The 13,557-nt window shown below is 29.4% G+C and overlaps 1 protein-coding gene across 1 annotated transcript; it reads right to left on the reverse strand.

Moving 5' to 3' along the window:
* Positions 7,759-13,185, reverse strand: LOC109717627 (disease resistance protein RPM1-like). The gene is made up of 2 exons (XM_020243487.1): positions 12,937-13,185; positions 7,759-10,826 (listed from the first exon to the last, which is right to left on the reverse strand). Exon 2 carries the CDS (start codon positions 10,816-10,818, stop codon positions 8,023-8,025), a length of 2,796 nt encoding a protein of 931 aa, XP_020099076.1. The 5' UTR covers positions 10,819-10,826; positions 12,937-13,185; the 3' UTR covers positions 7,759-8,022.

Below are 13,557 nucleotides of genomic sequence, written 5' to 3' on the forward strand. Positions count from 1 at the left end.
CGCGGATCAAGTAATCACTGTAAGGGTATGATTATGCTTTATCAAAAAATCAAAAATCTTTGCTCCCCATAGCAACAAGTTATCACCGGCATTTCTTTGACCATCTCAGCGGACTAGTTATTGATAGTTAAATCGATATACTTCTCAAGATATTCGATTTCAATTTCAAGTATTATAAGTTGCAATATTATACGTAAAAATTATAAAAAAAAATCTAAAAACTTATTATCCATGCAATTTTTAGCCAAAAAAATTCTTAAAAAACAGAAAGAAGGGGCAAGAAAAAAAAAAGAAGAGAGAAAAGGTAATACAGTGGTTAGGATTTCGAGATGGTCTTGTTTTCGAAATTCGCAAGAGGCTGCGGACAATGTATCAGGACTCCAGAGAAGGGCCTCGCGGGGCTGCACGGCTGTTGGTATGACCCAGGACGTCGAAGGAGACGGCGAACGACATGCTCGAGACATCCTTCTTCTCTCTCTCTTATTCTCGTTTTTGTTTTTTTTTTTATTTTTATTTTTCTCACTTTTGTGATAGGTGTTAGTTGTTTTCCGACAAATGAGAAGACGGATGGTGGATTGCCAGGATGGCGTGGAGAATGAGGATAATTTGATGCTTCTACTCCCGAGTGCTTTGCTGGCTTCGGAAAAAAATAATTTGATGAAAATAATAATTTTAATTTAGAATAAATAATTTATTATTAAAGTGTAATGCGTTTGATAAGTAGGCTTAAATTAAATAATAAATTTCTGAAATAATTTTTAAAAAATTGCTTGACAATTTTTTTTAGAGTTAATAATTAATTTTTTTTAAAATTTTTAAATAATTTATAAAATTTAAATTAAATTTAAAAGTGGTTAAAATTTTTTAATTCAAATTGTACAAAATTTAAATTGATTTTTAATTAAAAATAATTTAAAGATTTTAAAATTTAAAATATATGAAATTTTAAAATTTAAAAATATAATTATAAATTTTAAAAATATATATAATTATGAATTTTAATATAAAAATTTTATATAAAAAATATAATTAAATTAATTTAACTTTAAATTTAGATTTAATTTTAAAATTGAATCTAAATTTAAATTTAAATTTTAATGTTAAATTAAATAATTATGAAATATAAAATATAAAATATTATATTTTAATATATTTAAAATTTTAAATTAAATTTAAATTAAATTTAAATTTAAATTTAAATTTAAATAATTTGAAGTTAAATTTAATTTTAAATTTATAATATTTAAAAATTTAAATTTAAAATTTGAATATTTAAATTTATTTAAATTTGATATTTAAATTTAAAATTTTAAAAAGTTGAATATAAAAATTTAAAATTTTAAATATTTAAATTTAATAATTTAAAATTTGATATTAAAATTATAAATTTTAAATTTTAAAATTGTAATTGTTAAATTTGAGATAAAGTTATATTATTAAAATTTGATATTTTACTTTAAATTTGAATTTTTGGAAAATTTTTATTCTTTGAGTTGTAAAAAAAATTTTTATAATTTGCAAATTTAAAATTTAAATTTTAAATTTGAAATATTCTTAAAAATCAAATTTAGATTTTAATTAAATTTAAATTTAAATTAAATTTGATCTATTTTTTCATACATTTAAAATTTAAAGTTTAATTAAAATTCAAAAGATGAATTGAAAATGGTAAAAAATTAAATATTAAAATTAAATTTAATATTGAAATTAAATAAAATAATTTTGAAATTTTCATCCAAAATCAGAATCAGATTTTCAAGACAGCCCAATTTTTTTCTGCTTTTGATTCGTGGCCTTCAAATTCAATTTTCGTTCTAAAAAATAGATCGATTTAAAAGTGAGTGTTACCAAAACGCTTTCTATTGGCCGAACTTACCTTTTCAGCAATTCAAAGCGCTTTTAAAGTTTAGGCCAAACACGCCCTAGACGGGGAAATAGTAGATTCCATATTTTATTTTGGTTTATGATTACCATGTGCACAACATATATAAATTATTAAATATATTTCTTTAAAGTTGGTATTTTTTTAGTATTCTACAAAAGTCTAATATATTCAGATATAAGTTCCTGCCTATTGATCCGTTAAAAAGTTTAGTTAATCACATTTAAACTATTTATCTCTGGGTTATTTTGACTTGGTGTTACCTTTTTATGATACGGTTAGATTTATGAAGCGCATATTTTAATGGCAAATTTGAATATAAATATTTTTCTAATGGTTCTTAACGTATATTTAGAGACATTGAAAAAATTACGACTTTGTAGAGATAATTTTGAAGTTGATTTTACAGAATTATATTTGACAATTTATATATTTGGCCGGGTACCTGTATGCATTAATCCTTTATTTGTATTTTATTTTGGAGAGAGATTAGAGGAAGAATGTACAATTTATCGCATTTTATCTTTTTTATAATATAATTTATTAAAATATACATCATGTACTAATCACGAGTTTATTTGGATTACGCTAGAAATATTGTATTTGTAAATATTAATTTGTGCTTAATTTTAGGGTTACTTTATAATAAATATCAAATTTTAATTTTTAGTATTATTTATTTTACAAAATGATTATTAATTTTCCTTTGTATTTATTGAGCTGTTTTATTTTTTTATAAAGATAGTTAAATGACATTATTATCATTCACATTATGTACATTCAAAAGCCCTAATTATTATTAATTATCGAGAAATGTTCTCCAAAAAGTTCATTTTAATTTTATTTTTATCTAACATTACAATATATATGAATGATAAGAAGATCAATTTTCTATATACAACAATGTTAAGTTTCTTACATAGTTAATTATTTTTCTACAGATTCTTCAAAGTAGAGTTATTTTGTAACATATATCTAGAACGTTTGCAGAAATAAATATAAAAATAAATACTGTAGAGATATATGTGTCTATTCGTATTATTACAAAAAGTTGTATGATTTACCTAATTTTAAATTTGAAATTTTTTAGATTATTCTCTAATGAGATTTATTTATGATTTAGGTTTATTGAGTGTGAGATGTTGTTTAATCTGTAATAAATATCAGGAGTAATATTAAAATATATATTTTGTAGTATCATAATTTATATTTAAAGAGTTATTATATCTACTCGAGTAAATTAAAACTTAAGATTGATTAGCAATTATCTAAATATCCAAAATTTGATATTAATTTTATATCATATTGGACTTGGTACAATTGAGAACAAAATTACTTTGAGACTTAATAGGAGGTGAAGGAGAAAAATAAATAAAATGCTAATAAAACTATTTTTGTATGAGTTGTATTTGCCCAAATCAATCCATTTCGTACTTTTATTGTATGATGCGAGTTTCTTAAATCAAATAGAACTGGTTTAAAAAAAAAAAAAATCTTTTCCTCTATTAACTTTTGAAATGAGGAAATGATTCGGTACTTTATAAAATAAAAATAAAAATTTACGTTGATTATTGAGGTAAAATATATTTTAATATTTAGCAGGTAAAAATAATTATTTATCAGCGTTAGTTTTGGTATTAACATAAACATTTAAAGAAATTTTTATTGTCCTAAATTTAATCATTAATTTGCCTATATTTAGAAATTAATTGATTGACTAATTTATGCGTATTATTAGGCATTATTAGGCATTACCTTAAATGTTTTATTGTTTTCTAAATTATTGCATTAATTATTATAGGAATTGTTAGAATAGTTCTAGTATAATAGAGTATGACTTAAATTTTAATATTAAAGTTTAAAATTTAAAGTGAATTTACATTAGGAATTTGTATTTATATTTAAACAAATATGTATTTGGTAAATATTTATTCAAGATATTTAATATCGTTTAAAAATTTTAAATCTATAGTAGACAATTAATTTTGTAAACTTATTTAAATTTTGAGTAGGTAAAAGTTTACATTTAATGTATTTAATATGTTAAAAAATTGATGTTTCTTGACATTATATTTTGTATGACTATTTAAAATTTGTAATGTTGGTAAATATGTTAAATTTAACATATTTATAGTTTAGCAAATTATGATTTTTAGTCATTATTTTGTATTATATTTTAAAAATAAATGTGTGAAATATTTAAATTACATATTTAATGTTTAAAAAAATTTATAATTTTTCTATTTAGATGTATTTTACCTTGTTTAAAAATTTAATGTAGATAATTGATTAGATATATATGGGGTAAGGTATAGTTCAAATTTATTTTTATAATAGATTATTAGACAAATTAATTAAATTTTATAGTAAAATCATTTTTTAAAATTAATAAGATCATTATGTAATTTAAAATATAGCCAAAAACTAAATAATTAAAGTTAGACCTTAAAACGCTATAGGAACTTCATGATCTAATATAGTGCAATTAAACATTATCAATAAATAAATTAAACTGTTAATTTTAATTTTAGTTATATAATTTAACCATAGAGTTTTACTAGAAGTAAACAAAATTTATATTTAAAACATCTAGATATTTGATATATTTTTCAATTTGATCAGTCTAATTATTTGATTTATTATAATGAATTTTGATCTACATTTAAAATTTTTCAAGTTTTTAGTTCATTTTTTAAATTTTGTTATTTTATCTTTCGGTTTATAATTGTTATTAACTTTTATTATTCATTTATATTATTAATATCAATGATTAAAAGTGATAAACGATTGATTTAACTATTAAGATTTTTCCTTAACTTCAAGAATCTGATTTCAACAATATGACCGATAAGATTAGACAATTCTGGAACTGGTAAGATAAGAACATTTTATGAATGACAATTAACTATTAGGGTGTGTTTGGTCGCTGCTTCTTATTAAAGATTCCAGTAATCAATGAATAAAAAAATTGCGGGTTTGGCAAACGCACTAGACGTTATTAGTTCGTATATTGATTCTGGGAATAAGATTAACCCCAAATAGTAATTATTCCTTGAGGAAGGGTGTATCTCCATATTATGAATTGGAGGGTAATTAATATGTCTATATTTTTTTCTATCCGCGCTATTGATAATTATTTTTTCGTGTACACTTAACTTATATTCTCTCTAAATTATTGTCTTTCAAATTTAATTTTTTTTCTCTCCTTAATAAGCTTTCTCTCATCTCTCTCTCTCTCTCTTTCTAAAATTTCAACTCTCTCACTCTCTCTAATTTCGACTATATTTTTCTTTCTATTTTTTTAATTATGCTCTCTCTCTCTAACTTATACTCTCTCTTCCTTTTTTCTAAAAAGATGTTGAAACTTTTGGTAACATTATCTAAAATTAATTAAATAAATAAATAAATTAATTGTATAATTTTTGTAATATTAAATAACATGGCTAATTAATATTACTGTGTGAACCAAACACAGGAATTCCACATTCTTAGTAATAGGATGAATAGTAATAAGATTCTCGGATATCTTTTATTCCTAGTAATCTTTTATAATGCGAACCAAACGCACCCTTAGAGCTAATAAATATTTTAAACATAAAAATTAAAAAGATTAGGATTACTGGTGAGAAAAAAAAATGGTTAGGAATTTGAATTCGAATCCGACTAACAATCGCAAAACTTATTTCCGAACTTGACGGATTTCAAAAATTCATATCCAAATTCAAATTTTTAACCACACGTGCTAAGAACGATCAATATGATTGTAGGATTGTTAATCTAAAATTTAGTTCATATGCATGTTTGATTAATTATTCAATGAATATGCTCTTTGACTAGTTCAATTCACTAGCAAGGTTAATGTAAAGAAAAACTAGATCATATTGTTTTCTTTTAAAGAAGTTATTTTTAGTATTTTAATTGTTAATTTAGTATAACTCCTTTTTTTTTATTTTCTCTTTTTTTTTTTTTGATGAAAAGATTGATTTTTTTGATTTATTATTACATGCGTTGAACTACTAAAGTTCAACTACTAGATTAATTCGTCCATAGTGGAAGGCTAAATTACAATTTAGTCTATCGGTTAGCATCAATTGTTTTTTAGAGATAAATAGCATACTACTCATTTCGTTTATTACATTTAAAAATAAATTTAGCTGAAAATATGAATGGATTGGAATTCGAACTTGAAAAATCGGGTACCAACGATCAAGTCCTTTGCCACTTGTGCTAGGCACGTTTGATTCGTTAGCATCAATTGTTATTCATAGGTTTTCATCACTTTCTCTTTTATTTGTTTATTTTTTATTTTTAAAGAGAAAGATTATACTGTCAAATAATTTGAAAATTTTCTTATATAAATGCCCAATTATGAAAGGAAAGATAGAAAGAGAAAAAGAAAACAAAGAGAAAACAAAAATTTTGAAAATATAGTAATAGTAAAATGACTAAATTACCCATGTATTAAAAGACAAAAATATTCTTTTTTGGGGTACCTGGTAACCGGTACCTCTCCCAAAGTGACCTGCTATTGCAGGTCACAATTTTAAAAAAACTAAATCTTAGCCGTTGAATACGCGTGAATGAACGGTAACGAAAAAAAAAAAAGTATAGAAGCATTACTCTAAAATTAATCGTTAACAGCAGCGAAGCGCGGGTTCTATACTAGTACTATTTAATTGAGAGTTTAATTAATTCCCTCCTATGGCCGTACATCTTGTATGTAATGAATGCGTCGAATAAAGAGACTAATTAGAACTCACAGTCCGATTAGATTCTTAATTAAACTCTATTTATGCTTTAATAAAACTAAATCTCATCTTATCCTAATTAAAGTAGAATTTGACTTTAATTTTAAATAAATTGGACTTTAATTTAAATAACTATAAATTTAAACTGAAATCTAACAATAGATTTTCTCACTAATCTGTTAAACAACTATACTTGTGAAACTACCTCTTCTATTTACGATTTATTCTTATATTGTTATATCAAGTCCTATTTATTTAGGATTAACTCAACCTAGTTAAGANCTTTCGGTGGCAAAATTGGATGAAGATATGTTTCCTTACCTGCAAGCTCTGCCCGCGTTGATGATTCTTATCCTTTGTCGCGCATATGATGGCATGAAGTTGCACTTCCAAGCAACATCATTCCCGAAGCTAAAGGAATTGTTAATATCGTATGCCCCGAAGCTCAGTCAGGTGGAAATAGAAAGAGGAGCAATGGCAAGCCTGAATACGCTTTACCTAGGCGGTTGCCCCGAGCTGAAGGAGCTGCCCTCTAGCATCGAGTACCTTACCACCCTTCAGGATTTATGCATTAGTCTCCCGGCAGAGGAACTTGTTGAGAGGCTTCTAGGAGGAGGAGGAGGAGAAGGCGACCACAGCAATGACTGCCGCACGTGGGTTCGCCAAATCCCGAAGTTTACTATTGGTTTCACACGAGACGGCAAGTTTGTCCAAGAAAGAATTCAATGAGTTTGTGCGCGTTTTGCAAAGCACCGGCCGCCGAGCTTGATGCTTCCACATTTTCCGCCTCAGATCTTCTATATAATCCGTGCAGGCTTGAGGAAAATTCAAAATGATGCATGATCGATATGCAGGTGTTATCTTATATGTATCTTTTATTTTAGGGAAAACTTCAAAAACCCCCCTGTGGTTTCGTGCTTTCTCATTTTAGTACCCTGTGGTTTAAAACGTATCAATTTGCCCCCCTGTGGTTTCATTTTTATCTTTTCCGAAGCTTTTTCGTTAACATTTCGTTAAATTATATATAAAAAACTTCAGATAACTATCTATATTTATCGAATATTCACTTTAGTATCCTTTAATTTTAACTTTGTCACTGATTTAAGAAAAAAATAATAATAAATTTGATAACAAAAAGAGAAAAACGAAACCACAGGGGGGCAAATTGATACGTTTTAAACCACAGGGTACTAAAATGAGAAAGCACGAAACCACAGGGGGGTTTTTGAAGTTTTCCCTAAAATAAAAGATACATATAAGATAACACCTGCATATCGATCATGCATCATTTTGAATTTTCCTCAAGCCTGCACGGATTATATAGAAGATCTGAGGCGGAAAATGTGGAAGCATCAAGCTCGGCGGCCGGTGCTTTGCAAAACGCGCACAAACTCATTGAATTCTTTCTTGGACAAACTTGCCGTCTCGTGTGAAACCAATAGTAAACTTCGGGATTTGGCGAACCCACGTGCGGCAGTCATTGCTGTGGTCGCCTTCTCCTCCTCCTCCTCCTAGAAGCCTCTCAACAAGTTCCTCTGCCGGGAGACTAATGCATAAATCCTGAAGGGTGGTAAGGTACTCGATGCTAGAGGGCAGCTCCTTCAGCTCGGGGCAACCGCCTAGGTAAAGCGTATTCAGGCTTGCCATTGCTCCCCTTTCTATTTCCACCTGACTGAGCTTCGGGGCATACGATATTAACAATTCCTTTAGCTTCGGGAATGATGTTGCTTGGAAATGCAACTTCATGCCATCATATGCGCGACAAAGGATAAGAATCATCAACGCGGGCAGAGCTTGCAGGTAAGGAAACATATCTTCATCCAATTTTGCCACCGAAAGTGTTAATTTGGTTAGGTTTGCTAGAGACCCAAAGGACGCGGCAAGCTTAGGGAGTGAGTTTTTGTCTAATTTACCCTTCAGATCTAATTGTTGAATTGGCAGAGGTAGGTGCAGGGTGCCCAACTGCTGTAATTCTTTCCCATCTTCACTTTCGACAGATAAATTGCTAAGATGGTTCATCTTTGTGATACTATTCCACAAGTCTGCACAGTGATCGGTTCTTACGCCGATTATCTTAAATGTCCGCAACTCGGTCAAAGCTTCTACTTTCTGCACAATATCTGCAGTTGCTTCAATATTTGCCAAAGTCTGCAAGCCCTTCAAGGGCCATATTCCCACCAGTCCCTTGATGTTCTTACCCAATTTGTTGGACAAAACTAGATGTCTCAACTTTTGGAGCTCTGTTATTTCCTTTGGCAGCTTTTCTATTTCACTTTCACATGTATCTAATATTTGCAGATTTTGTAGCTTCTCGATTGATCTTGGAAGCTCCTTAATTTTTGTTGCTCGCAAGCCTAGATAATGCAAGTTGAATAGGTTACAGATCTCACTCGGTAGTTTAACGATTAGCGCTCCTTGTAGTTCCAAGACGCGCAAAAGTTTTGATGATCTTAAGACCGACTTCAGTAAATCATAGCTCATGGAATTGTTGAAAACAAGTACTGAACGCAAATGAGATTTGTCTTCAGTACGATAATTAGTTATATTGCTTAGGATTGACAAGCGGCGTGCTTCGGAACTCCGCAATTTTTTCTTTGAATGCTCGTAGACCATGCAGAAACTTAACTCCTTTGACTCCGAAAGAGCAAGGACTCGAATGACGTCATGCATTCGATATGCACAAACTATTCCAACTTCATTCCACTCAGCCACTTGTAGTAGACAGCGATGAACAAGTTTGTTAAGGTAGTCCTCGGCCACTTCCTCCATCGTTCTTTCTCTTTCTTCAATGAACCCTTCAGCCACCCAAAGCCTTATGAGCCTGTCACTTTCAATTGTATAGTCTTCCGGAAAGCTAGAACAATATAAGAAGCAATTTCGAAGGTAATGGGGAAGATCGTCCAAGCTAAGTTTCAAAATGTCATATACTTTTTCATGGAGCTTCGATTCGTTGTTAGTTAGATACCACTCAAGATCTTTGTAAACCTTCTCCCATTCAGAACCGGTTTGTTCTCGAAATGACAAGAGACGGGCTATAGATACAATAGCAAGGGGCAAGCCACCGCATTTCTCAATGATTTTTTGAGCACATTGTTCTAAATGTGGTGGGCAAATCTTGTTTGCACTTCTCCAAAATGCGCTTTTACAAAACAGATCCCACGAATGATCTGCCTCCAGTGGCTTTAGCTCAAACATATGGTTCTCGTTTGCTAATAGAGCTACATCGCGAATCCTTGTTGTGAGAACTATTCTACTCTTGCAATTACTATTCAGAAGTGCAACTTTTATATTGTCCAGTACATCAGTACTCCAAACATCATCCAGAATGAGTACATACTTTTTATACTGCAAGTAAGTGCGGATAGTCCCAACCAAGCTTCTGTAATCCATGGTATCACTGTCGTTAGGTTCTTGTCTTTTCTCAGGATCTTCCCTATAAAACTCTTTTAAGATCTTTCTAAGCAAATCATCAATCTCATAACTCTGAGATACAGCAACCCAGGCACAAGCATCAAAGGAAGCTTTGATGATATTGTACACATGAGTCGCAAGAGTGGTCTTCCCCAGACCACCCATCCCCAACACTGAGATTATCACGTGTTGCCGTTGTTGCTCATCCTCATTTTTTAACCATTCAAGCAACAAGTCCTTGTACTTGTCAATACCCACGATACCATCCTTCTCGACAAAATGTGCTAATTCTGCACGGCTTTTACTACCACCAACAGCTATTAGAGGCCTTGCTTCATTTTCCATTCCTCTCGTATCATATCGCTTCCATCTTTCCATAATGTTTTGGAGCTTAATTTTGATCTCTTTAAGCCTCTGGCTAAGGTGATGCCAGGTTTTTATATTTCTGTACCTCTTGATTGCTGTGGGTAGAACCCCTCCTTGCTCCTCGCTCAGCTTATACGTGAACTCATCTATAATATCCTCAATTTCGAAAGCCAAGTCTCTTGTTTGTTTTATAATGATTTTTGTGCTCTCATCCTTCTCTTTTAGTCTTTCTGCAATCCGTAGGAAGGCTTGCATGATCTCAAGCTCATCCTTAATGTCACTTATATCCTTCATGAGTTCTTTCATTGCTAACATCCCTGTTCGTAATAGTGATGCTGCTGATTTTGTTGTTTTAATAGCTAAAGCAGCACCTATCTTTAGGACTAATGAGCTTATCACAGCCTCCGCCATAGGAATTCCTTACAAAGTGAGCCTGGAATCAATAATCTTTCCAAACTACCATGTCTCTTTAGATTTGCCGCTAGCAAAAATAATTATTGTTTAACATTCTTAAGATTCTAGACATTTCTATAGTGCATTAAACAAACATTTGTTAGAATCATCGGTTAAAAAGAAGAAACACCGGTAACAGTATTGTATGGAAGAACAAAAAGCAATAACTTGTTTGAGATTCAGTTTAACAAAGTTTTGTGATGAAAGATTCATCATAACTAGTCATACTGAACCCGACCTCAATGTATATTTGTAGAGCAAGTTGTGAAAAAGTCCTTTACGGGAGTATGAAATCAATAAAGAGTTGGAAAGTATAAATCAATCTGCTGCTAGCCAGTGAGTAGGTGGTATCGTATTAAGCGTGATTGTAAATTATTTTACAACTAACAATTATAAATGGAGTTTGTTTTGAACTTCTCTTCTTATTCATAATTAAGCTAATATATATCAGGACTAAGTCATTTGAGCAAGAAACTATTAGTGCTTCTTCAAATAGTTTTGTTTTGATAGCAATATAAGAACTTAATTCTAGACTCATGAAACTTCCGTATTTCTAATATGTTAAGTTTTATTGCCTCGACATTCATACTGCTTATTATCGACCAGAATCTAAAAGTTCTATTTCAACTTCCGTGATTTGTGTTGCAATTTGTAAAAGTTCTACATTACAAGTTTTGACATTAACTGATTTTTTTTTCAAAATAATTATTATCTTTGTGAGTTCAGCAGGAATATTTCTTAAAGTGAGATGACTTTGATACTTTTTGTTTTTTGGATGATGAGGCATTTAAATAAACGTCATGTATCATTAAATATGATCTAGAATATTTGCATGGTTTAGGAACTGAAATTTTTTTTTTTTGTCGTTATCATTTACCTAGTGATTAAATGGTCTCAAAATTGACAATTTAACAAGTAAAACATGACACTTTCTTCTTGTTTAACTGCAAAGAACCATCCGAATTAGTTGAGCTTTTGATAATAAATAAAATCCTCTCAACCATCTAGATCAAGATCTACAACTAAGACTCTGAATTTAATATTTTTTTTAATTATATTTTAAGAAGGTTACTAATTTTGACCATTCATATTGTGCCTACTTGGTGAGCCAGGAAATGAAGTTTAAAAAATCATAAAATTCTTTTTTTTGGAAAGTTTATGTATCCTTTAATTTACCATCTTGCATGGTATGATTATCGATTTAAATGCTCAATCATTAACAATAAAGTGAAAGTATATATAAGGCCAAATTATTCTACCTTAATTATTATCTTTTGTTATTTTGTTACCAAAGATCAAGTGAATCCAAACAATATACATATTAATCAACAAAGACATATACTATACTCTCTGTGATTTGCTTCGTTTGGTTCGGGAATAAGTAAAAATTGTCTATTTCAAGAATAAGGTATAAGCCTGAAATAGACTAATTTTGTATTTGAATGAAAATTAAGTAATTCCCGCGAAAAAAAAAAAAAACGTTTGGATAGATAAGATGGAATAAGAAGGATAATGGATAATTATAAATAGAAAATAACAATATTACCTCTTATATCATAATTTAAATTTTTAAATTTTATATTTAAAATTTTAAATTTAAATATATAACTTTAAAAATTAAAAATTTTAAAATTAAAATTAAAATTTTAAATCTCAAATTTAAAAATTTAATAGTTCTAGATAAATATCAAATATCAAATTTTAAATTAAAAATTAAAAATAATAATTTAAATTTGAATTTACAATTATAAATATTAATTTTAGATTATAAATTATTAATTTTATAAATTTAAATTTGAAATTGAAAATTTAAATTATAATTTAAATTATAATTTAAATTGGGATAGAATTAGTTAATCCCACGCCAATTCCGGGGGGTGGGGTTTGTTAACCCCACCCTCAAAAAGCTTGTTTGGGATTAGGGGGTCGGGGGGGTTGGGGCGCGGCGTTCAAACCCCTTATCCTCCCTCCTAACCCCGCAACCAAACACCACTTTAATGAATTAAGCCAGTTGATAGCAAAGAGAATAAAAATTATTTTAAAAAGAGTATGGGAAGAAGAAGAAGAACAACTAACCACAGATCCAGAAAGGAGATTGAAGAGGGAGCTGCTCCAAAATAATTAATTTCAATTTCGACTAGAGAAAATAGTGCAACCAAAGAAGCTCTTGAAGTAGATGTTTTAGGGATTGAGGAGTGGGAGACGAGGATAAACAAGAAACTGAGAGCAAGTGATACCCTTTTGCAAGAAACTGAGAGCAGCTGCCAAGAAAGTTCTTCCCTCTTGACTTTTCCCATCAGTGCAGGTTGTAGTGTGCCATGGAATTATTTGATTATTTATCTTTTACTACTATTCAAAAATTTTAAATTTATTCTAAAATTATTTAAATACCTATCTAAAATCTAATCTCAATTATAAATGGCCTTTTCGCATAAAAAATCTACTAGTCTTGAGATTTTGTAAAAGTGAGTCACTATTTTGAATTTTACAAATTCAGCTCGAATTTTTAGAAAACTGGTCAGAATATTTTTATCCCTTTTTCTATCTTCCTTTTTTTTTTTTTTCTCGTTCTATATATTTTTTTCTTCTTTCCGACCCTTATCGTCTCTTCCGGTGCCTTCGCGACCCTCAGCGACGGTAAGGAGGGCGACGCCACCTCCTCTTCCTCTTCCTCCACTTCTACTTTCGCCTTCGCCA

The sequence above is a fragment of the Ananas comosus genome, linkage group 11 (assembly GCF_001540865.1).
Source record: "Ananas comosus cultivar F153 linkage group 11, ASM154086v1, whole genome shotgun sequence".
NCBI classification, from domain to species: domain Eukaryota; kingdom Viridiplantae; phylum Streptophyta; class Magnoliopsida; order Poales; family Bromeliaceae; genus Ananas; species Ananas comosus.

Excerpts from the sequence above, each read along its gene's own strand:
- LOC109717627 (XM_020243487.1), bottom strand. The coding sequence starts at position 10,818 with ATGGCGGAGGCTGTGATAAGCTCATTAGTCCTAAAGATAGGTGCTGCT.